This window comes from Aethalodelphis obliquidens, unplaced genomic scaffold, assembly GCF_003676395.1.
Source record: "Aethalodelphis obliquidens isolate GAN/ISIS:26980383/991018 unplaced genomic scaffold, ASM367639v1 scaffold1, whole genome shotgun sequence".
Classification (NCBI taxonomy): Eukaryota; Metazoa; Chordata; class Mammalia; order Artiodactyla; family Delphinidae; genus Aethalodelphis; species Aethalodelphis obliquidens.
This window is the reverse complement of record NW_020837945.1, coordinates 71,125,055-71,147,892: the sequence shown is the minus strand read 5'-3', so window position 1 is coordinate 71,147,892 and position 22,838 is coordinate 71,125,055. Positions and strand designations below refer to the sequence as shown.

The 22,838-nt window shown below is 37.6% G+C and overlaps 1 protein-coding gene across 8 annotated transcripts in view; it reads left to right on the top strand.

The window, feature by feature from the left end:
- The first annotated feature begins 1,092 nt into the window (after positions 1-1,092).
- Positions 1,093-22,838, top strand: part of LRCH3 (leucine rich repeats and calponin homology domain containing 3) — a 114,546-nt gene continuing 92,800 nt past the window's right edge. For 3 of the 8 annotated variants that reach the window (XM_027107249.1, XM_027107254.1, XM_027107243.1), the window contains exon 1: positions 1,107-1,469. In XM_027107249.1, coding sequence (XP_026963050.1) covers positions 1,208-1,469 — 262 coding nt within the window. In that variant the 5' untranslated portion in view covers positions 1,107-1,207. Of the gene's footprint in view, positions 1,470-22,838 lie in introns of all 8 variants that reach the window. The other 5 variants (XM_027107297.1, XM_027107264.1, XM_027107286.1 and 2 more) reach the window with 4 other exon arrangements.

Sequence of the window (22,838 nt, the reverse complement as noted above, 5' to 3'; positions counted from 1 at the left end):
CACCTTCCAGCCTTTCTTCAGGTTTGTTTCAAAACCTCATTCGACGTACAAGATTGCTTTTCTCTGAATTCTGATGGCTAATACCCACCACTTCAACTTAGCCCTTTTTGTGGTTTTAATCTCTAATTGGCTTATTTGTCTGGATTTTATAATTACATAATAATCTAGGAAAATATTTCCCACAGAAAATACTAGTTGATTGTAGGGGAAATTTACATCATTTAGCAGGAATGGCTTAAATGTGTGAAAGAAACAAGAATATGCTGAAGACTGGTTGCAGTATGTGTAAGGTCTAATTGGTTTAAAATGAAGTGGTGGGAATTCCCTGGTGGTCCAGTGGTTAGGACTCCACTGTTTCACTGCAGAGGGTGCGGGTTCAATCCCTGATCAAGGAGCTAAAATCCTGCAAGCCACGTGGCGTGGGCAAAAAATTTTTTTAAATTTTTTAATCAAATGGAGTGGTATTTTCTACTTTTTCAGTAACTGAATGATTAAAAAAAAACTTCAGTTCTATATTTCCCACATGTAGATTATGATCAGATCATTTTCTCTTCCTTAATTTTGGTTCCAAACTAAAATTTTAGACTTCAATGCCGTTCACCCAGCTTTGTTCAACAAAATTTTGCTTAAAGAACAGGTACTATTTAGGGTGTTTGTTTTATTTTCCTTAAGAAGCTATTTTGTACAAGGAAGAAGGTTTATACAACCCTTTCAATGAGAATTATGAAGTTTGGGACCCAGGTTAACACTTCTTTTTCCCTCAGGCAATAATAATTAATAAATCCACAAGTCTCCATTAGGATCATTTGGCTTATAGAATGACCGAAGTCGAACGTTTCTCCTCTCACTGCCAAAGTTTCTGGCAGCAACGGTGTTAAGCCTTAATATTTACTCTAATCCTCCAGTGTTGAGGAAGGAAGGTAGAGAAATTCTGGTGAGAACAGTTGTCTGGAAGATTTTTTGTTGAGGCATGTTAGAAAGGCTGCTGGGAGCCTAGAGTAGGGAGCTGCTCCAGATTTGTGAGTTCCGTTTTAATTTCCCTTGGAAACCTCACGTGGGCGGAGGCCAGCGCCTGGATGTGCGGGGCTGCACTGAAGCCCTGCCCATCAAGGGACCCGTCCGGGGTCTGTAAGCCCCTTTCCCCGCCCACCCATCATCTGGCCGCGCATGCGCTGAGCCGGCGGGCCGGAGACTTGTCGGCTGGGAAATGGCGGCCGCGGGCTTGGTCGCTGTGGCTACTGCTGCAGAGTACTCTGGCCCAGTAGCGTCGGGAGGTAACCTCTCCGTTGTTAACTGCGGCCCGAACTCCGGGGCAGGCCCAGGTCCTGGCCCGGGCTCATGGAGCCGCTCCCTCGACCGAGCGCTGGAGGAGGCGGCGGTAACCGGGGTGCTGAGCCTGAGCGGCCGGAAACTGAGGGAGTTTCCCCGGGGAGCGGCCAACCACGACCTGACGGACACCACCCGGGCGGGTGAGTGGGGTGGGGGGTATCCCTGCCAACAGGAGGCCCGGGGCGCGGTCGGAGGCCGCCGCAGCCGATGCGGAGAATCGCGGGTCGTTACGTTAACTGGTCCCATTACTCCTGGTCTGGACCCAGGTACCGGGGAGAAGCCGACTGCCCCAACCCACCCAGCCCTGGGGCCTGCGGGCCAGACCCCGAGCCTGGGGCGAGGCGGACAGCAGCATCTCTTGAGAAAGAGGGCCATAGGGGACTGATGGGGAGTGTTTTACTCTCTTAGAAAATTAACTTGTGCCGCTGCTGAGGTAGACCCTTGCTCCGCCCCGGTTTTTGCAGGCCCTTTCGTATTGGGGATGCCAAATTGACTTTACTAAGATTTAGGTTTGTAGCACGCTCTTAATCGGAGTCGCATTGGTCGCTGCATTGTCAGGAAAGCATGACTCCCGCATAGGCGATTTTTTTCAAGAGTTGTTGTTTTTAGTGTGAACCCGAACGCTTTAACTTTTCTTTCTCCCCTTCGTCTAGGTGACTTACCAAATGTACTTGCAAAAATAACGAGAGCCCACCTTCAGACTCTCACTCCTTTCCTCTTTCCTCAGGCCCCCTTAAAAAAAGTTGAAGGAAGAAAACTGTTTAGAAAAGATGCATAGGTTGCCTACCGTATCTGTATTTAATGCTTTTTAAAAACAAACATCAGTTTGCCTTATACATATTTTTTTAACACAGAAAAGAAAATAAATTAGGTAGTATTTGGTTTTCTTAGTTGTAGAGAACAATGTCTGGTTACTGAGGTGTTCAACATAATATGTTTTTCTTGTGTTTAAAATATAGCTTTCTCGGGGAGTAGATTAAAAACAGTCAATCCCCTTATATATAGTGTGGTATGATGTAATTATTTTCATATACCTTTCCTAAGGTGTTAACTTCTATGTTTGTGCACTCATTAAAGATTGCTAAGTATTACATATGATTCACTTATTTTAGAAAGATAAGCAAAACTGTTACACTACTTCAAGAAACTATTCTTTCCAAAGAAACTTTTGCTCTAGTGTAAAATGGAAGGAATCAAATACCTATTTGTTTAATCTTTTTGGAAACAGTTGTACTGAATATAGTTTGTATTTTTTAGTGAACGACATTACGATTAAATTTTCTTGCTGATGTAAATATGAGCAGCCACTTGGCTTTTGCATGTATTCTGAGAGACAACATCTAAAATTGTCATTCATACCCCAGATTTCGCGATTCTGTTCAGGAGATGGCTATATGGCATATGACTGTTCAGGAGATGGATAGCATAGTGATTTCATATGGGCATGAATCATTTCAGTATTAGTACATTAAGCGTGGAGTTAAAGAATACGTTGATCACAGGAGTTTATCTGGCTCACTATCTTACCTGCTTTTAAATAGTTCTAGGACCAGTGTGTTTCGCCTTTAAGAAATATTTTTTTAACTAACAAAACCCAAAGGCATTTATGAAGAATAATAAGTAATCTCAATGAATTTTTTTCCTTACTATGCCCTGAATTTTTAATTTGTTATTATCCACACTTATTTTTATTACTTTAATAGTTTCTTTATAAACCAAATTTTTTGTTGGCTGACATTTTATCTGGCCAGAAAAAGTGTAGAGGGGAAGAAAAAGATTACAAGGTACTTTATAACCTATTAGACTAGATTAATTTCTAGCATGTTAGAAATATCACTTATTAAGTGTAAGAAATTTTTGGCAGACCTTGGTGAGTACAAAAATACTGAAATATTCTCTGAATTATTTTAAAGAGGTGATTTGATGTGGATAACATCATTGATTGAGTTTTCACTGTTTACTATTCATTGGTAGGTGTTTAAAATACATTGCCTTGTTAAATGCTTAACAACCAATGGATTAAATATTATTATCCCTCATTTACACATGAGGAGTCACTCAGAATTTACAGATGAGTCACTCAGAGAGAATCATATAAATAATATTAGTGGCAGAATTTCAGCCCGGTTCCATCTTACTCTTTTCTCTCCACCAAGCCACACGGCCTTTTTACGTACAGATAGATATTACCATTCCTGTTTTTACAGATAGTGAAACCAAGGTTGGGAGAGAAAGATAATTTGCTCAAAGACCTGTAGCTAAAGGCCAAGGAAGGTGTTGTTAGCCGGGATTTGAGCCTAACTGAAATCCTGTTTGAGGTAACTCCAAAACCATAGACTACCTGTTACACAGGGTACTTTGAATTCAGACCCAACTTTTGTTAGCTAAAATGTTTTGTTTGGGCCCTATAGAAAATTTAAAGCCAAAAAAATTATTTGAATGTTATATTAAACTTGCCACACGGTCTGTTCTTTCCTAATGTATAGAATGTATCTGGTAGAGCTGCTGTCCTTACATTTTAAGAAACAGCACATATTACCCATACCATTTATAACTTGACATGATTAGAATTCATCATGCAGCATTTTTTTGAGGTTTTCCCCTCCTGTTTGTTTTAAAAGGTAGATCTTTAGAAAAAGGGAAATATTTATTTGGGAATGAGTTACTTGATCCAGTGAACAAGGAAAATCTTAAAAGAAATCATGAAAGACTTTTGGGGGCAGAAAGGTTGTAGCTTGGATTTGGGGAGGCAGAAATGAGAAGGAAGGCCATTCCAGGCAGTGGAATGGGTCCCACCCCGACACAAGGGTGTGCACATAATTCAGGGTTAGCCAGTCAATGTAGTCCATTCCTCTGGCAACAGTGATGGTTCAGAGATAGGCACATTTTCCTGTCAGCACATGAGAGAGTTAATTTTTTATTGGAACTATTGAGAAAGAGGCATGCTTTGAACTCTGGGGTTGCTGAGAGAATAGAATGTGAACCTGGAGCTTGCCAATAAATTGAAAGCAGAGCCAAAAGATGGAAAGAGTGAGGCCAAGTTCTGATGGTAACCTTTGAACTTTTGGATCAATAGCCAGGCCTTAAGTTAGCGGTATCCTTGGACTTTCAAATTATGCAAGCTAATAAAATTCTTTTATTGCTTATTCTGAGTAGACTTTTTGAAACAAAATAGGAGTCCTGACTGATACAGTGAGACTGCTCTTGATGAAGTTGTGGGGAGGTCAGCTTGATCAGAATAAATGGTTGGATTAGAGAATATGAGAGCTACCTTTTGCATTTGAGGCAGCTAGATTGATGATAGGTTTGGAGAGAGGGAGAGTAGTCAACAGTCATTCATTCAACAAACATTTATTGACTAAGGGATTTTCAGGTGTAGATATACAAAGAGGACCAAGACACTCCCTGTCCTCAAAGAACTTAAGGGATCTAATGAAATAGAATAAATAGATGTAAAGATTATTTGAATTGTCTAATAATAGCAAAACTTTATGTGTAAGGCATTATGCTAGATGATACAGTGGAAACAAAAACAAGAAGAGACTCTAACCTGTAAGCATTAAAAATCTAGTAATTTGTTTGGCCGGCTGCAATAACAATTCAGGAATGAAAAACAGAGATCACATTGGAAAATAAAAGTGTACAAATGCTGACTGAATTTATTTTTTTTAAAGAGACAGAATGCATCAAGTTGACTGAGCTATTAAACCTGTAGGACTAGGAAGGTGGTAATGCTACTGATAATAATAATAGTGAACATTTATTGAGCTGTTAGCATATTCCAGGTATTGTACTAAGCTGTATATATAAAATGCACATAAAAAAACCATGAGTTGTAAGTACTAGTTTTAACCCCATTTTACATATGAAAAAATGTAGACTTGAGATTAATCTGATCAAGGTTACACAGCTAATAAATGACAGAACTGGGATTCAAATTCAGATACATCTGATCCTGAAACTTCTGTTTTTGATAACTAAGCCACTGACAAAGAAGTTTGCTACACAGTTTCTTTAGTTTGCCTGATAACTTTAAGTGTCTGGTAGCGCATCTAGTTAATCTTTAGCAGCAAATAGAAATGTAAATCTGGAACTTTTAAGAGTGAAGTTAGAACTATAGCATAAATTTGAGACAGTCATAATGAAGAGTTTATCTGATTCTTGGAGAAAGAGGGTCACTGGTAACCATGGGGTACACCAGCATTTAAAAAGGCAAGAAGAGGAATCAGCCTGAGAAAAAACCATAAACAAAGTTTTGTAACCAGGCCTGTACTAGAATTAGGAGAATCCTAAAGCCAAAGGAACCGTAGTAACCATCTTAAGTTATTTTACAGATGAGAAGCAGTCTCAAAGATTAAGACTTTGTTTAAGATTATATGTAGTGAAGTGGTGCTGTTTTACAGAAGGCAAATAGGGTCATAGTCGAAGGTGTAAGAAATCTTTTCTGAATGGAAGATCGAAAACAAGGAACCAAGGATTCAGCTTTGGGAAAAAGCCTGTGGTTGATGGCAGACGGGGAAGACTAAGATTACACAAAAAAAGGAAACAAATTGAGATGTAGTGGGTGAGCCAGGGTAACACAGTCTTATTGAAGCCGTGAGCGTTAAGGCTTTAAAGAATTGCGGGGGGGTGGGGGTGGGGGCAGAAAAAAAGAACTGGGTACTTATTTCCCATGTAAAGAAGAATGAGGAGTGCCTGAAGGCCATTTAATTTTTCAAAAAAGCAATCTGTAAACCACAAAATTATGGTTTTGTTAGTCTTGGAAATATGCACTGGAATGCCAGGTCTTAAGTGGAAATCATATTTTTCTTGGATCCTTATTTATGTATATTTTGTATCAACCACAGTATATGTACCGTGAATTTTTCTACAACAGTGCTGTCCAATATGGTAGCTACTAGCCGTAAGTGGTTATTAAAATTAAAATAAGTTAAAATTTAAAAATTTTGTTCCTGGGCTTCCCTGGTGGCGCAGTGGTTAAGAATCTGGCTGCCAATGCAGGAGACATGGGATCAGGCCCTGGTCCAGGAAGATCCCACGTGCCGCAGGGCAACTAAGCCCGTGTGCCACAACTACTGAGCCTGCGCTCTAGAGCCCGTGAGCCACAACTACTGAGCCTGCGTGCTACAACCACTGAAGCCCACGCACCTAGAGCCCACGCTCTGCAATGAGAAGCCACCGCAATGAGAAGCCCGCGCACCGCAACGAAGAATAGCCCCCGCTCACCGCAACTAGAGAAAGCCTGTGCGCAACAATGAAGACCCAACGTAGCCAAAAATAAATAAATAAATAAAATAAGTTTTTAAAAATTAAAAAAAAATTTGGTTCCTTAGTTGTACTAGCCACATTTCAGGTGCTTAGTAGCCACATGTGTCATATTGGACAGCACATTAGACAGACCTATTGTCTGTTATGTTGGACAGCACAAATAATAGAATTTTTTCATCACAGAAAGTTATATTGGACAGTGATGTTGGGGCATACTGCCCTGAATAGAATTGAAATTTTCTTCTGCATTATTTATTTTATAAGTCATACTTCTTTGGGCAGTGTCTTTCTATATCCGTGAATACAATAAGCCACCATGGTCACTAGAAATGAAAACACCTAAATATGTTTGAGAAGGCCAGAGGCAAAGGGAGGAGGTAGCAGCAAATGGGGGCTCAATCATAATTACAAGATCTTTGCTAGCATCTCAGGGCTGGGAGGGGATATATAATTTTTTCTTTTAGAAATATCTTGTTAAAGGCTGCTGTTAAAGCATGTCATCTTTGTTAATAGGGGCATTAACTATATATCTGACACATTTATCATCCACTGAGTATTATGTGTTCAAATCAGGAAGCTTCTAAGAGCCTTAGCAATAAGAGAAGAGTAGAAAACACCAAAGCTAATTTTATTTGATTAATCAGACTTTCAATTTAGTATACTTAAAAATCATTCCTTCCGATATTAAGAGTTGTACATGCTCATTGTAGTACAAAAAGTTATAAAGAAGACACTAAAGATCATTTGTAATTCCACTTACCAGAGACAACTGGTAATGAAAACTGGTTTGAAGTCTTCAAACTTTTTCTTCATGAAATATACATTCTCGGGGCTTCCCTGGTGGCGCAGTGGTTGAGAGTCCACCTGCCAATGCAGGGGACCACGGGTTCGTGCCCCGGTCCGGGAAGATCTCACATGCCGCGGAGCGGCTGGGCCCATGAGCCATGGCCGCTGAGCCTGCGCGTCCGGAGCCTGTGCTCCGCAACGGGAGAGGCCACAACAGTGAGAGGCCTGCGTACAGCCAAAAAAAAAAAAAAATATATATATATATATATATATACACACACACACACACACATTCTCACTTTTTAAAAACTAAAAATGGGATCATACAAAGGCTGTTTTATCATCTAATATTTTTTCACTACATGAGATACAATATCAGAAAATATAGATCTGTAGCATAATTTTTAATAGTAGTCCACTATAGATATACTGTCTTTTAATTGACCCTCGTGACACACTTCGGGATTGTTTAGACTCTCACCATTACAAATGATATTGCTGAGAGTAACTTAGTGCGTATGTCTTTGCAGACTTGTTTAATTATTTCCTTAGGATAAATTCCTAGAAATATAACTGATTGGTTAAAAGATGCATAGTTTTAGGGTTTTTTTAATACAGATTGTAAAATTGTGCTTCCAAAAGGGTTGTTCAGCTTAGATTTATACCAGTAGTACATGAGTTGTCTTTACTTTGCACCCACTGATTTTATTCTTTTTGATCTGTGTCCGTCTGATAGATGAGAGATAATATCTCCTTGTTCTGTATTCAGTGCATCTTGAGGAGTGTAATTTTTACTACAATAAGAAAGTAGTATATAAATACAAGGGGAAAATATTCTATTTTTTTCTATGTCCTTTTGTCATAGAACCAGCTGATGACAAACGATCAGAAGCTCTTTGTGCAAGTATATAAACTCCTGTATATTTAATTTGAATTCCTTTGTAATTGTAAGAGTAACACATATTTATTATAGAAAATTTAGAAAAACAAAATACACAAGGTAGAGAAAGGAAAAAAGGAATAATACTACTGCATAGATAAATCACTGTGAACATTTTGACATATTCTTCCAAGTTTTTTTTTTAATGCATGTATGTATATATTGAAAAACCTGGTATCAGCTTTTTGTGGTTTGCTTATTTCCACTTCATAGTATATTAGAAATATTGTCATATCTATTAACATTTTCTTATCATAGAATTGTAATGGTTGCAGAGTATTTAATTGTATCTTTGTACTTAACCAGATCCCTTTTATTGGGCATTTAGACTATTTCTAATTTTTTATTGTTATAAATAATACTATGAACACTTTATATATATAACTCTTTGCTTACATCTCTCATTATTATCTCTTATTGGATAAATTCCTAGAAGTGAAATTGTTCTAACAAATTATATGCAACTTTTAAAATGTTAAGTAAACATAATTTACAAACAAAATTACAAAAGCAGTTACTCATAGAAACAGTGTTGCATATTGTATGTAATTCAACTAGGTTTATAGGCCACCCACAAAAAAAGTAATTTTTTTCTAAACACGAAAGTCAGCTTAACTCACATTTCATACCTCTTTATACCTAAAAACCATGATCTCCCACATGTCTCTCTCACTCTCTCTCTCTGTCTATGAAGAGTGTGTGTTAATGACACAAATTTTTATTGAAGTACGTCTAATCTCAGAGAAGATCTGGGGTATAGAACTTGAAGTTGCCTTAATAGGGAACTTGAAATTTGAAGGCTTGGAATTTTATTAAGAATTCTACCCTATATTATATGTTCATGCTTGTTTTAATACAAATCTGTGGCTTCAAATTACCCACCATTAAGGAAGACCAAACCAAATAAGTTTCTATAATGTTATTCTGTTGCTTTCTGTAATCCACCTCTCCCCCCACCACCCCCAGTATGCTAGTTCCACAAGTATAGATATAATATTGTATATACTACTACTCTTTATAACAAGGTTTCTGTGGAAATACGCATATTGAATTGCAATGTGGGATGCTAAGAACACATCTCAGGAAACAACATTTATAACTCCCCTCTTATAGCTTTACCTCCTGTTTGGAATGAGAAATCCTAAAGCTCTAATATAGTCTCATCCACATGCTTCTTCCTTTCTCTTCTGCTTGTGGAACAGCACAATTTTTATATTGTACTGACACAATGGAAGAGACTTAAAAAGATTACTTGTGTCCTTCCCCACCCCCACTCCCCTCCCCTCCTGCAACAGACACATGTTTTATAAAGAGAAGCAGAGACCATGGGGAAGATCATGGCTGTTGGGTATAAAGCCATCTGAAATAAGATTTAAATTTATCTTTGGGGAAAAATCTGACCTCAACTGTACTGGCATTGTTTTTTAAATAGGAAGGGTAAATAGTAGGATGGTGCCTTTAGGAGGGGTGAGAAGATGTGTTATAGATCATCACAAAATCAATGTTGAGACTAGAAGAATGGCAGCAGTGTTGGGGCCAAGGATTTGTTTCCTAGGGTTCATTTCCTTTTACCGTGGCTGTATTTGGGGGCTAGATGGTTAATATTATCGCATATTATAACGTGAAATAGGACTTTTAAGTAGTAACATACGTGTTCATTATTTTTTCAGTTCATTTATGAAGCAGTTATTCCACTGAAGCTCGGAAGAAAATATATGGTTAATATGGTGATTCACAAAAGGAACATTATTTTGAGTTCCTAAGGTAGCCAGTGATATCAAATGCAATGCTACTAATTTTAGAATCATAAAACCAGTCCTAAAAATTTAAGGCATTTCCTTACTTTTAACTTTCTCCCTTGCTCCTGTAAATTTGTAGATTTTTATTATTTGAAGGAAATGTTAAACCAAGGATTTTAACTGGTTAAACATATTTCTTACAAAAACTAGGTAATTGAGTTTTTTCATTAAAAACGGGTTTTTAAAAATGACCTACAATCATAGAGAGTGAAAATATAAGCCACAGAGTAAGAGATTTCTAATAAATACAAAAAACAAATGCTATCCAGAATATGTATAGAATTTCTACAAACAAGAAGATAACACAATAGAAAACTGAGAAAACACTTCAACTGGTACTTCACTAAAGAGGAATTACAAATGACCGATAAATATGTGAAAACCTGCTCAATCTCATTAGTAATCAAGGGAATGGAAAATAAAACCAAACTGAGGTACTTCTCACAGATTGACAGTACCAAGTACTAGAAAGAAAGTAGAGTTGTCCTTCAGTATCCTCAGGGGAATGGTTCCAGGACCCTCCACAGATACCAAAATCTACGGATGCTCAATTCTCTTATATAAAGAAGGCATAGTATTTGTATATAACCTATGCACATTCTCCCATATACTTTAATTCATCTCTAGGTTACTTGTAAGATTTAATACAATGTAAATGCTGTGTAAATAGTCGCTGGTGCATAGCAGATTCAAGTTTTGCTTTTTGGAACTTTCTGGAATTTTTTCCCCAAATATTTTCAATCCGAGGTTGGTTGAATCTGCAGATGCAGAACCCACAGTTACTGAGGGCCGACTATAGAGAATTGGGGGCACTCATACAGTGCCAGTGGGAGTTGAAACATACTTAGTAAAGTTGAAAATACACATACTTTGTAAGCCAGAAATTCCAGGCTCTGAGGTACATACCCCAGAGAAACTTGTAGAAGTACACCAAGACATATGTATAAGAATGTTCATAACATTGTTCGTATTTGACAAAATAGAAACAACCCAAATGATCATCAATAGAATGGGTAAATCAGTTATGGTATATTTATGTGATTTCACAGCAGTGAAAATGAATAAGCTACAACTGCATGTAATTACATAGATGAACCTTGGAAACATGTTGAGCAAGTGAAGTATATGAGACTATATATGCAGCACAAATATATTTAAATAAAGTTCAAAAACAAGCATAATCATTCATAAGTGCTAAAACTAAAAGCGCAAGGAAATGATTGCCATAAAAGTTAGGATAATGGTTACTTGTAGGTGAAAGGGAAAACGTTAGAGGAAAGGAGGCAGTGGGTTAAAGGTGCGTGTATTTCTGAAGTACTGAAAATATTCTTTTTTTTTCCTTTATAACTTTATTTTTTCTATGCCATTTACTTGTTGCTTTTTTTATTATAAATTTATTTTTGGCTGCATTGGGTTTTTGTTGCTGCATGAGGGCTTTTCTCTAGTTGCAGCTAACGAGGGCTACTCTTCGTTGTGGTACACGGGCTTCTCATTTGCGATGGCTTCTCTTGTTGCAGAGCACGGGTTCTAGGTACGTGGGCTTCAGTAGTTGTGGCACGTGGGCTTCAGTAGTTGTGGCTCGTGGGCTCAGTAGTTGTGGCTCATGGGCTCCCTAGAGCACAGGCTCAGTAGTTGTGGCGCACGGGGTTAGTTGCTCTGCGGCACGTGGGATCTTCCGCGACCAGGGCTTGAACCTGTGTCCCCTGCATTGGCAGGCAGATTCTTAACCACTGTGCCACCAGGGAAGCCCGAAAATACTCTCTTCTTTAACCTACATTCATCACCTATATGGTTGTTCACTGTATACTTATGTTAAAAATTGTATATTTATGGTGTATTTACTTTTTTCATGTACTTCTTTATTTAGGCTTACTTATTCATTCTTAACTCGTGTATTACTCATAGCACCTCTTCTTTTTTACCTTCTCTTTTTCCATCTCCTCTCTTTACCATCCCCCTTCCCCAGTCAGGCACTTTTCTTGCTTCACAAAGAACAGTATTTTTTACTGTCACAATGAACAATATTGTCTTTTTTCATACTAGATTGGGAGCTTCTTAAAGAAGGTATATTAGTTTTCTCTTGCTGAATAAAAAAATCATTATAGACTTAGCAGCTTAAAACAACATTCATTTATTACCTTACATCTCTTTAGGTCAGAAGACTGGACTTAGCTGAGTTATCTACTCATGGTCTTACAAGACCAAAATCAATGTGTTGGCCAGGCTGAACTCTTATCTGGAGTCTTAGGGGAAGAATTTCCCGGATCATTCAGATATTGGCAGAATTCAGTTCCTTGCAGTTATAAAATTGAGGTCCCCATTTCCTTGCTGGTTGTTTTGGGGCTGCTCTGAGGTTCTGGAAGCTATCCACATTCCTACAACATGGCCGCCTCCACCTTCAAGCCAACAGTGGTGTGTCCTGCTTGGAATCTCTGACTTCTGCTATCAGCCAGAGGACTTATTTGATGAGATTGGGTCTAGCCAGATTATCTCCCTTTTGTTTAATTCAGAGTCAGTTGATTAGTAATTACTTAATCATATCTGCAAAATTCCTTCTGCCACATAAGGAATGTAATCAGTGTATATTTCATATTAACAGTCCCAGGGATTAGGGTGGGAGATCTTGGGGGCCAATTCAGGATTCTTCCCACCATAGACGGTTCTGTCTCACTTTCTTTTTATTGTACATCACTTAGGACAATACCAAATATCCTTTGAGTGTTTATTGTTTGGATGCGTGGATGGATGGATGGGAGGGTGAGTGAATGAGAGGGCAAAAACAGGAAATGAAGAGCCTATTCTCTTTCTTAGTTTAGGAAAGAGTGACAACTGACTACTGTGTGACTGGGTTTAATGAGGACCCTTGGCGCTTCAATGATACAGTAGGATTCAATCAAAACATTCTCAAGCATAATACCAGTGAATATACTTCCCTTTTATGTCAAAAATCAGGAATTCAGACCCTCTTTAATTGGTGTCTAGAGGATAAGAGTGATGATGTTATTGATACATGTGCTAAGAGTAAGTACCCCAAAATATAACCAGTAGCAATTGAGAATTTTTAGGTGTTTGAAAATTTTCAAAATAGGACCTTGATTTGGTAATAAAAGAAGTAAAACAAATTTTAAACTCCTTACAGTGAAGTAGGCTTTCCATGTATATTCAGTATTTATAACTTTGATAATTACAAGTTTTTGTAAGGCTCAGATATCCAAGGAGACTCTTAGCCTGGTAAATATGTGATCCTTTTTCTAGATCAATAACATTGTGATTTCTGGTCATCTATTATCAAGTGACAGACCATACTCAAACTTCAGTGTGCATAAAATCCCCCATTGCAATTTTAAAAACATGTACATTCCTGAGTCCAGACCCTAGAGAGTCTGATTCAGGAGACCTGGGGTGGGGTCCATTAAGCTGCATTTTTAACAAGCAACCTGTTAGTTCTAGGTGCAGTTGGCCTAAGAGCTACCACTTAAGAAATTCTTCTATAGACTCTGCTACTTTACTCTAAAATTCATTTAGGAAAATAGTAATTTTTCACTTCCTAAAGATATCTTGATTAGGTAAGCCAAAGATTTTATTCAATTGAAAACAAATTTTTTTAAGTATAAAATACAGACTTTATTTTGCAAAACTGGGTACTTTGATGTAGAATAAACACTTGAAAGGTTGGTTTATTTGTTTTAAAGGTAGTGTCACTGAAGAACTGTGTTGTTACAAATAGATAACCAATTTACATGAAGAAATAAACTATGAAAATTGAGCATGTATGGTTAGTCAGGGTCTTAGTTACGAGCAGCAGAAACCAGCTGTGGTTATGAGTAGCCCACGAAATCTCTGGGAGGACTGGAGAACCAGGCTGGAAGGATAAGTAACCAGGAATAATGCCCAAAATCATGTGCCAGAACTTATCCTGTGAAGACACCACAAGCATTGCCACCTGGGGACAGATACCTCAACTTGCACCACTAGCACCAGTGAATGATAATGGATAACTCTATACCAGCACTGGAGCATTTGCCACCACTACCTGTGAAAATTGGGATGTATTGTTTCCATTCTGCTTTCAGTTCAAGGTTAGGGGAGGATGTGTCTACTTGGGGGAACCTAGATCATGTGCCTGTGCCTCTAGCTGCAAGAGAGTTTGGGAAAGCAAGCATACTGTGTGGCATTTTTCAGCTTCTGTTGAGGTAAGAACTCTTGTTTCAGAAAAGGAATAGTGTTTAGATCCTGGGCAGCCTAAAAAAATGGCATGTGTCTAACTACAAGTTGTATTTAATACTAAAATCAGGTAACCAGTCAGGCCTTTAGTGGAGTGTATAATTATCATAATGCACAGTAAGCAATATATATGATGTGACGATAGGTAGTTTACCGATTGTAATTAGTGTAACTTTTCTACAACTAAACGTTCTATTGCTTGGTTCAGTTGGGAGAGGAGGAAAAGATTATTAATTGACTCTTTTCAAGGGGTACCTTCAGTTTTCCTTTTTTTTTTTTTTTTTTTTTAATTCTGAGAGTACCTTCAGTGTCTTTTTAAGATCTGAAGGCTGCATTAATTTCAGAAGGATGAACAGTGTTGCCTACCTCCTGTCCTTTCAATTGTCTGCTGTGTCCCAAATCCCAGTACCTAGGGACAGTATTCTATTGTCATTTTCGCCCCATAGTAAGAAATTTTTGACAACAAATGTTTATTTATATATTATGTGCATATACTAATATACTAAAATTATATGTATTATAAAATAGACATGAAACATAAAATTTAAAGGAGAACTTAAGCATAAATAGAAATAAAAGTTCTAATGTTTTTCTTCCACACTCCAGTGGATCATTTGATGTAGCCCCTGGCTAGTAGGCTCACATTCCTCCTTTGAAGACTGCTGTGATTCAGACAGTGATTAGCCTCTTCATGATCTTTCAGTAGGAGAAAGGGAATTTTTTTTTTTTTTAATTTTTGGCTGTGTTGGGTTTTCGTTACTGCGCGCAGCCTTTCTCTAGTTGCGGCGAGCAGTCTTCTCATTGCGTGGGCTTCTCTTGTTGCGGAGCACGGGCTCTAGGCGTGCGGGCTTCAGTAGTTGTGGCGCACGGGCTTAGTTGCTCCGCGGTATGTGGGATCTTCCCGGACCAGGGCTTGAACCCGTGTCCCCTGCATTGGTAGGCAGATTCTTAACCACTGATCCACCAGGGAAGTCCTGGAGAAAGGGAATTTAATGTTAAATATCCGAAAGCACTCTAGGCCCTACTTTGAGGCAATATGGGAAATAAGAGACCGTCTGAAGTATGGAACCCAAGGGTAGAGAGCTGTGACCTCTTGAAAAGGAAGGATATTAGAAGACAGAGACTTAAGGAATTTCTTGAAGCGATGCTATAGATGACGAGGGATTCCTTTTATAGCATGTACAAAACAAACCATTGTGTATATGAAGTGGGCTGAGCTGCTCCCATGGATTTGAAGGGGTGGGGTTGAGTAGGGTAGGGGCAATGTTACTTTGGGAGTAAGAAGATGTTTCTTCTCTGACTGCTTTTAAGATTGTTTTCCCTTTGTCTTTGATTTTCTGCAGCTTGATTATGATGTGGCTTTCTTTTTTTTTTAATATTTATTTGGCTGCGTTGGGTCTTTAGTCGCAGCACGCGGGATCTTTTGTTGCCGCGTACAGGCTCTTCATTGTGGAATGGGGGCTTCTCTCTAGTTGTGGCACGTGGGCTGTAGAGTGTGCAGGCTCAGTAGTTGCGGTGTGCGGGCTTAGTTGCCCCGCAGCATGTGGGATCTTAGTTCCCCAATCAGAAATCGAACTTGTATCCCCTGCATCGGAAGGCGGATTCTTAACCACTGGACCACCAGGGAAGTCCCTGATGTGGCTTTCCTTATGTGTCCTACTTGAGGTTTGCAGAGCCTCTTGCATATGTGGATTGAAAAATTCTTGGTTGTTATTTGGTTTCAGTAACACAAGTTTTTCTGTTTTCTTGGTTGACAAATACTATTCAAAGTCATAATTACTCTTTTTGTTATGACTTGCTTTTCCTAGGGTACTATTATTACATAGTATCTTCTTTTGAAATTTTCAAGTATGATCTATGGGTCTATAAAGTTTTGTTATTCAGAGTGTGGTTTATGGGCCAGCAGTGTGGCATCACTTAGGACCGTGGTCCCCAACCTTTTTGGCACCAGGGACCAGTTTCATGGAAGACAATTTTTCCATAGACCGGGGGGTGGTGTGGGGGGGTGGGGGTGGTTTAGGTGGTAATGTGAGCCATGGGGAACCATGGGGAGCGGCAGATGAACCTTTGTTTGCTCGCTACTCACCTCCTGCTGTGCAGCCTGATTCCTAACAGGTCACAGACCAGTACCGGTCCGCAGCCCGGGGGTTGGGGACCCCTGACTTAGGATTTTATGAGAAATGCAGAATTTCAGGCTCCATCCCAGAATTAGAGTCTGCATCTTAATAAGACCCCCAGGTGCTTATGAGAACATTACAGTTTTGAGAAGCACTGCTCTACAGGTAATCAGGTAATTGAGGTTGCTCTTCTTTTCCCAGAGGGTTTCTGAGCTTAGTAAGTAGTTGACCCCAGTTATTCTAACCCCATGCCACAGAGGTCAACCAAATTGAGCACCCTCAACACCAGTCTGTTAAAAAAAAAAGGGGAAAGGTGCACTAGGCAAAGAAGAAAGTTATGCCACCAGTTACTTTGTTCCAGGATATGATATGCTCATGATCTGGACATATCATGGATATGTATATGGCTAGAATTAAATGTGATGTTAACAAGTCCTTTTGGACTGTGCCTTGGCTCAGCTGGGCCACTGCCAAAGTTATGCTCAAAAGGTAAAAAAAAGCCTTAGTATGTCATCCTATAGGTGTAGTAAGGATGCCAGCTTGTGCAGAAACCCCAACCTGTGTCCACAGCTCAATCTTCTTGTGTTTTTTGGTCCCCACTTCTATTATGAGGATTGGGGCTTTCTACCCAAAATTGTTATACCGTAAGCAGGTTTTTATTTCTCATTGGATATTTGTTTCTCGTATTTGCTTTTAGAAGCCTAATTATTACTGGTTCAGTTGTTTATCTTGCTTATGAAGACACTGTTTAGTAACAATAGAAACAATATTCTTGAGGTCAGATCAGCAGCAACCAGCATAAGTTTATTAATTTTGCTGTCTTATCATAGTGCTTGCAATTTGTAAACACTTCTTTATTTTCCAACATAACATAATGACAAACACAGCTTAAAGACTTACTTTCTATAGAATCTGTATCTTGATTATCCTCTCCTTTTGTCACAAAAGAAAGACAGTTTTTCATAATAGGTATAGATTTCTTCACAGCACCCTTTATGTTATCTCTGCTTTTTAGGATCCTTCTGGACTTAAGGATTTCTTAGAGATTCAAGAAGTTTATAACTGGCTCTATCTGTTGTGTTCCATACTCGCATGTCACTGCCTAAACCCTTCCCATGTGGGAGCCCTCCTCTTGAGCAAGCCTTTCCCCATCCCAGCATTGCTGCTGAGAACTTGAAAATTGCATTCCAAGAACAAAAAGATTTTCTAGATCCATCTTGTTTCCCCCCTTCCCCCAAATAAAGCATTTGTTATCTTTAAGCAGTCTTGGTTCCTTCTAGTGAGCAATAGGATACAAGATTACAATCTGTCTACTGGAGCCTCCTTTTATATCATTTCACATGACAGCTGATACCAGACAGGATGGCATCAGGAACAACTTAGATACTTTATGTGAAGGAGTAGGCACCTTTCAAAGTCATGAATGTGGATAATTTTAACTCCTATTTGACCAAATTCTTTTCTTACTCTAGTATTAAAGCTCTTCAGTTGAGTCTCACTTATGTTCTAATCTGAGTTACCAGCTTTTCCTTTCCTTCATACCAGTATAGTCATATTTTATGTACCATGTTACTATATATTGTTATACCAAGCTATATTTTGAGTGAAAGTATTATCAAAAGCTTCAGAAATATTGACATTTAAATGTCACCTGTGACTGCTCATTTTCAATAAATCTCATGTATATGGTGCCACTGAACCCATATTTTTGAAGGCTCCTGAATTTAACTTCCTTAGTGTCCTCAGTGTAGTTAGTCTGATTTCCTATGTGTATCCAGTAGATTAATCAGGACCAATTTCACCAAAGATTTATTTTCTTTCTTTAAACAAAGGAATATTTCATATGCGTAATGACTTTCTAGCAAAATGTATTTAAACTAACATACTAAGTAATTTAACAACCATTACTTAAGTTCAATGTAAAATAATATTATGATCAAGAATAAATAGTATTGAATTATTTCATGTACTCTGTGCCTCAGCAAGTGATGGTTTTTGCGGAATACAGTATATTCTTTGCTGTCTTACATTATGCTGCCTTGTCAAAAAGATAATTTTTTACTTTGCCAGGGTTCTTGGTATGACTCAGAACTTTCCATTTTTCTTTAACTTGTTGTGTTACTATTATCATTAGAGTACGTATCAACTATTATCCTTAGAGTACGTATCAAAAGTTTGAGTTATTTCTTCCTCCAGTTTCTTCTGGAGGAAGAAACCTTACAGCAACATAAATATATCGCAGTTGCAACTTCATAGTAATATAGTGTTCAAGTTTCTTAGTATATTTTCCAAATGCGGACAAACACAGAAACAGAGATAATTACAGAATACCAATCATTTAGCTTCTCTGAGAAAATAGAAAGAAGAAAAATCATATTGCTCTTAGTTGCAAACATTCAAATTATTGTCTTGGACTAGAAATCCTAGCCCTGCTCTACCAATACACAAGTCTGTTGGATTTACCCTAGCTTCCCGTAGAGCGCCGGTTGTCAAAGTGTGGTTCCTAGACTAGCAGCAACAGCATCACATGGGAAATTGTTAGAAATACATATTATTGTGTCTCACCCCAGACCTATAGTATCAGAAATTCTTGGGATAGGGCCTTGCAATCTGTGTCATAACGTACCCTCCACGTCAGCCTGATGCATGCTAAAGTTTGATAGGCATTGCCATGGAACATAGAAAATCTCATAGTAATTATATAATTATTTCTAAAACTTCTCTATTAAATTCAGAGCATCAGTTATTTTTAACAGTTCACAAACTAAAGAATTTATCTAAATTCTAAAGTTCCAATTTTGAAGGGCCAATATTTTAAAATCTTTGTGGTTACAACTCTGCATAGGAAGTCCTAGTGCATTGCTTGCTGCTATATGGAAACTTTGTTATATCATTCCCCCACCATACTTATTGTTAAAACTGGAAAACTGCCTTTTGCTTTTTAGAAACCATTGAGTGGTGGGGGAGGAGTAAAGCTTTGATCACAATATAAAAACATTTTATTAAAAGTTTTATTAAATACCTCTTAAAATTTATAATAATCCATTCCCCCCCAGTGTAAAGGAATAAAAATTCCAACAGATACTGAAAAGCAGGCCAGGGAGCATGAGTAAGACTTAGAAAAGTAACCCCTATCGCTTCCCGTTATAATTTTCAGCCTTCCTATTTTAAGATGTGAAGGAAAATCCAGTCCAGTGACACAGCAGGGTATAAGTATACTGTAGTTATATAATCTATAATCCCTATGGATCTTAAAGGTAATATTTAGTAAGAGTCTCTGTCTGAAGAAGTAATTTAATGGTGCTGTATGATATCTTTTATGTATTAAATGGTATCTCTTTAAAAATCCTGATTTTCACTAGCTTAATGATGTTGCCTATTAATCGTATGCCTGTTTTTCAGCAGTTTAAAATAGTAATTTATAGTATGATAATGTTTTGTGTAAGTATATTTATTCATGGGCTTTGAATTCAGAGATATCTAGGTTTGAATTTCAATTCATTCACTTACTAACTTTGTGTGACCCATAGGCATGTTTCCTAACCTTCCTAATGGCAGTTTCCTCATCAGGACAATGCCTGCCTCTGTAAGGATATTTTTGTGGATTAAACAAGATTATAGCCATATGGAACAATTAACAAATGTTCTAGTGCTTATATGTGCTCAGCAAAAGTTAGCTTCCTTTCTTTTTCTCCTTTCTTTCCCCTGTTTAATTCAGTGCCATATTTATTTGGTAAGAATGTATTTTGTGCCTATGTCTCAGGCACTCTTTTAGGAATGGATATAGGTTTTTTCCCCCGTGTTTTTTTGTTTGTTTGTTTGTTTTAATATTTATTTATTTGGCTGCACCAGGTCTTATTTGCGGCGCGCTGGATATTCATTGCCACTTGCAAGATATTCATTGCAGCATGCGGGATCTTTTTAGTTGCAGCATGCGGGATCTCTTAGTTGTGGCATGTGGGATCTAGTTCCCCAACCAGGGGTCAAACCTGGGCCCCCTGCATTGAGAGCACGGAGTCTTAACCATTGGACCACCAGGGAAGTCCCTAGGTTTTTAAAATATATAGAGATTGTTTTTTAAATATATATTGAATCTAAAATAAACCAACCCCAGTTTGTTACAAAATGTTTTCAATTTTTTCAGTCTTATTTTACATTTCATTATGGAGTCATAAAATATATATAACAGGATTAAATTGATACATTGTACTGCCATGGTTCTAAACGGACATGTGGCCCCCAATATAGAAGATAAAGATGGTTGATTGGTTACTACTGGTAATTGGTATCATGTTTTCCCAGAGTTTTTTGTTGAAGTCATTTTTTTAATGTATGATTTAGTTTCCTTCTGATTGTACTTTAAAAGTTTCATTTTACTTTGACTTTTTGGATTATCATTTTAAGGATTTCTTTTAAAATTTCTGGAGAAATTCTTTATTTTAGTTATCTTTAGATTTTATATTACTTAAAGTAAGAAGCTATCAAATAAAAATATTATGTTTGGCTGCAAATTTTCCATCATTAATAATTATATTTGTAAAATATATACAATGTCCTTTTTCAAAAAACAGAGTTCTCATCCTTTTTCATTACACAATTTTCACATTTCAAAATAAGGTGACTTTATCATCCCAGTGCAGCATATGTCACCAACAAAAGAAGATTAGAACCCAGGTCTCCAGACTACAAAGATATTTCTCTTAACTAAGTTAAATTGGAGTTCTAAGTTTGATTTAATTTTTCACCCTTCTTGTTAAATTTCTTTAATATTTTTATCATAGCCCAGCTTTAGAAATATGTACCAAAATTTTATCAACCTACATACATTTTTCAGCTTCCCACACTCCTAGGATATGTGGAAAACAAAAATGGCGGGGGGAGCTATTTTTCCAAATCATTCAGTATACATTATTGCTTTTCCTGGGTAATATGTATGCAAAGTTGTAAAGCATGGTGTGTAGGCCTTCTTAGACTTCAGCATCCTTGATAGCTTTTCCAGTAAGACTTTTTTTTTTTTTGGTTTATTCAGCGCTCAGTTCCAAACTGACTGCCCTGGAGCCTCTCCAGGCAGTGGACAGAGGGTGGATAGAAGGGCTGGAAAAAATTCAATGTATCATGGTGTTATAGAAATGAGACCTTTACTCTGGAAATAGGAATTCACGTTTCAAAAGCTGATGATTGTCAAGCTCATCTAAAAGACTTTATGAGAATGCAGAAATAGTTGCTGCTTTTTTAAAACTTGGCCATTTCTAAAACAAAATTTGTTTTTGCTCTAAATAGCCTTTCATATTAATAAGCAAAGTATGTAGTTGGTTATTTTTGAATTAGTTCTCTTCTTTAAAATGTGTTGGGAGACAGCATTCCAAGCAGGAGAGAAAAAGGGGCAACTGTATCATAGTTTAAATGAAAATATAGAGTGTTGCAATGAAAACTAAAAATCCATTTACCTAGATTTAGTTGTGCTAAAAATACATGGCATTGCTCTTGTCAGTAATTAAAAGTTAAGTACTAATTTGGGGTTAGGGGGAGCCTCTTGAGATAGTAAAAAAAAAAATCTCAGACAGTTGCTAGAAACATCTTGTTTTAAGTTGTGAAGAAATAATGATCAACAAAAGCATTTACATAAAATCGGTATTTAGCAATTTTACACATATTCTGTAAAATAAAAGTTTGGGATTTGAACATTCAAGTATTAACAATGAGACCAAATTGCTATCCAGTAGGAGGCTAGGAAACTTTTGTCATCATTAGTGAGCTAAGGTATAGAAGATTACCAGTGCGAAGAAGTCCAGGATCAAGGTATCAACATGGTTGCTTCCTTCTGAGGGTCAAGAGAGAAACTGTTCCATGCCTCTGCCCTAGCTTCTGCTGGTTTGCTGGCAGTCTTTAGTGTTCCTTAGCTTTAGAAGCATCACTTTGATCTCTGCCTTCATTGGCATGTGGTGTTTTCCCAGAGAGTGCATGTCAGTGTCCAATTTTCCCCTTGAGGTAACAACATGGATCAATTGGATTAGGATTCACCCTAATGACCTCATTTCAACTTGATTCCCTCTGTAAAGAGCCTGTCTTCAAATAAGGTCATATTCTGAGGTACTGGGGGATTAGAACTGTAACATATCTTTTTGGAAAGACAAAATTCAATCCACAACAAGTGTTAAGTTCAGTTAAAGAGAAATAAAGTTCTAATTTTGCACACCTGAAAAAGAAAAAGATTACCAGTGCGATATTTAAAAACTGCATTAAGACTATAATTGGTTTTATGGAATGACTGAATTGGAGAATAAAAAGGTTGTTTGAGTATCACTTTGTCTTCATCCTTTTGGTGAATAAAATAACCTGTTATTTTTACCAGTAAATCCTCAATTTGATTTAACA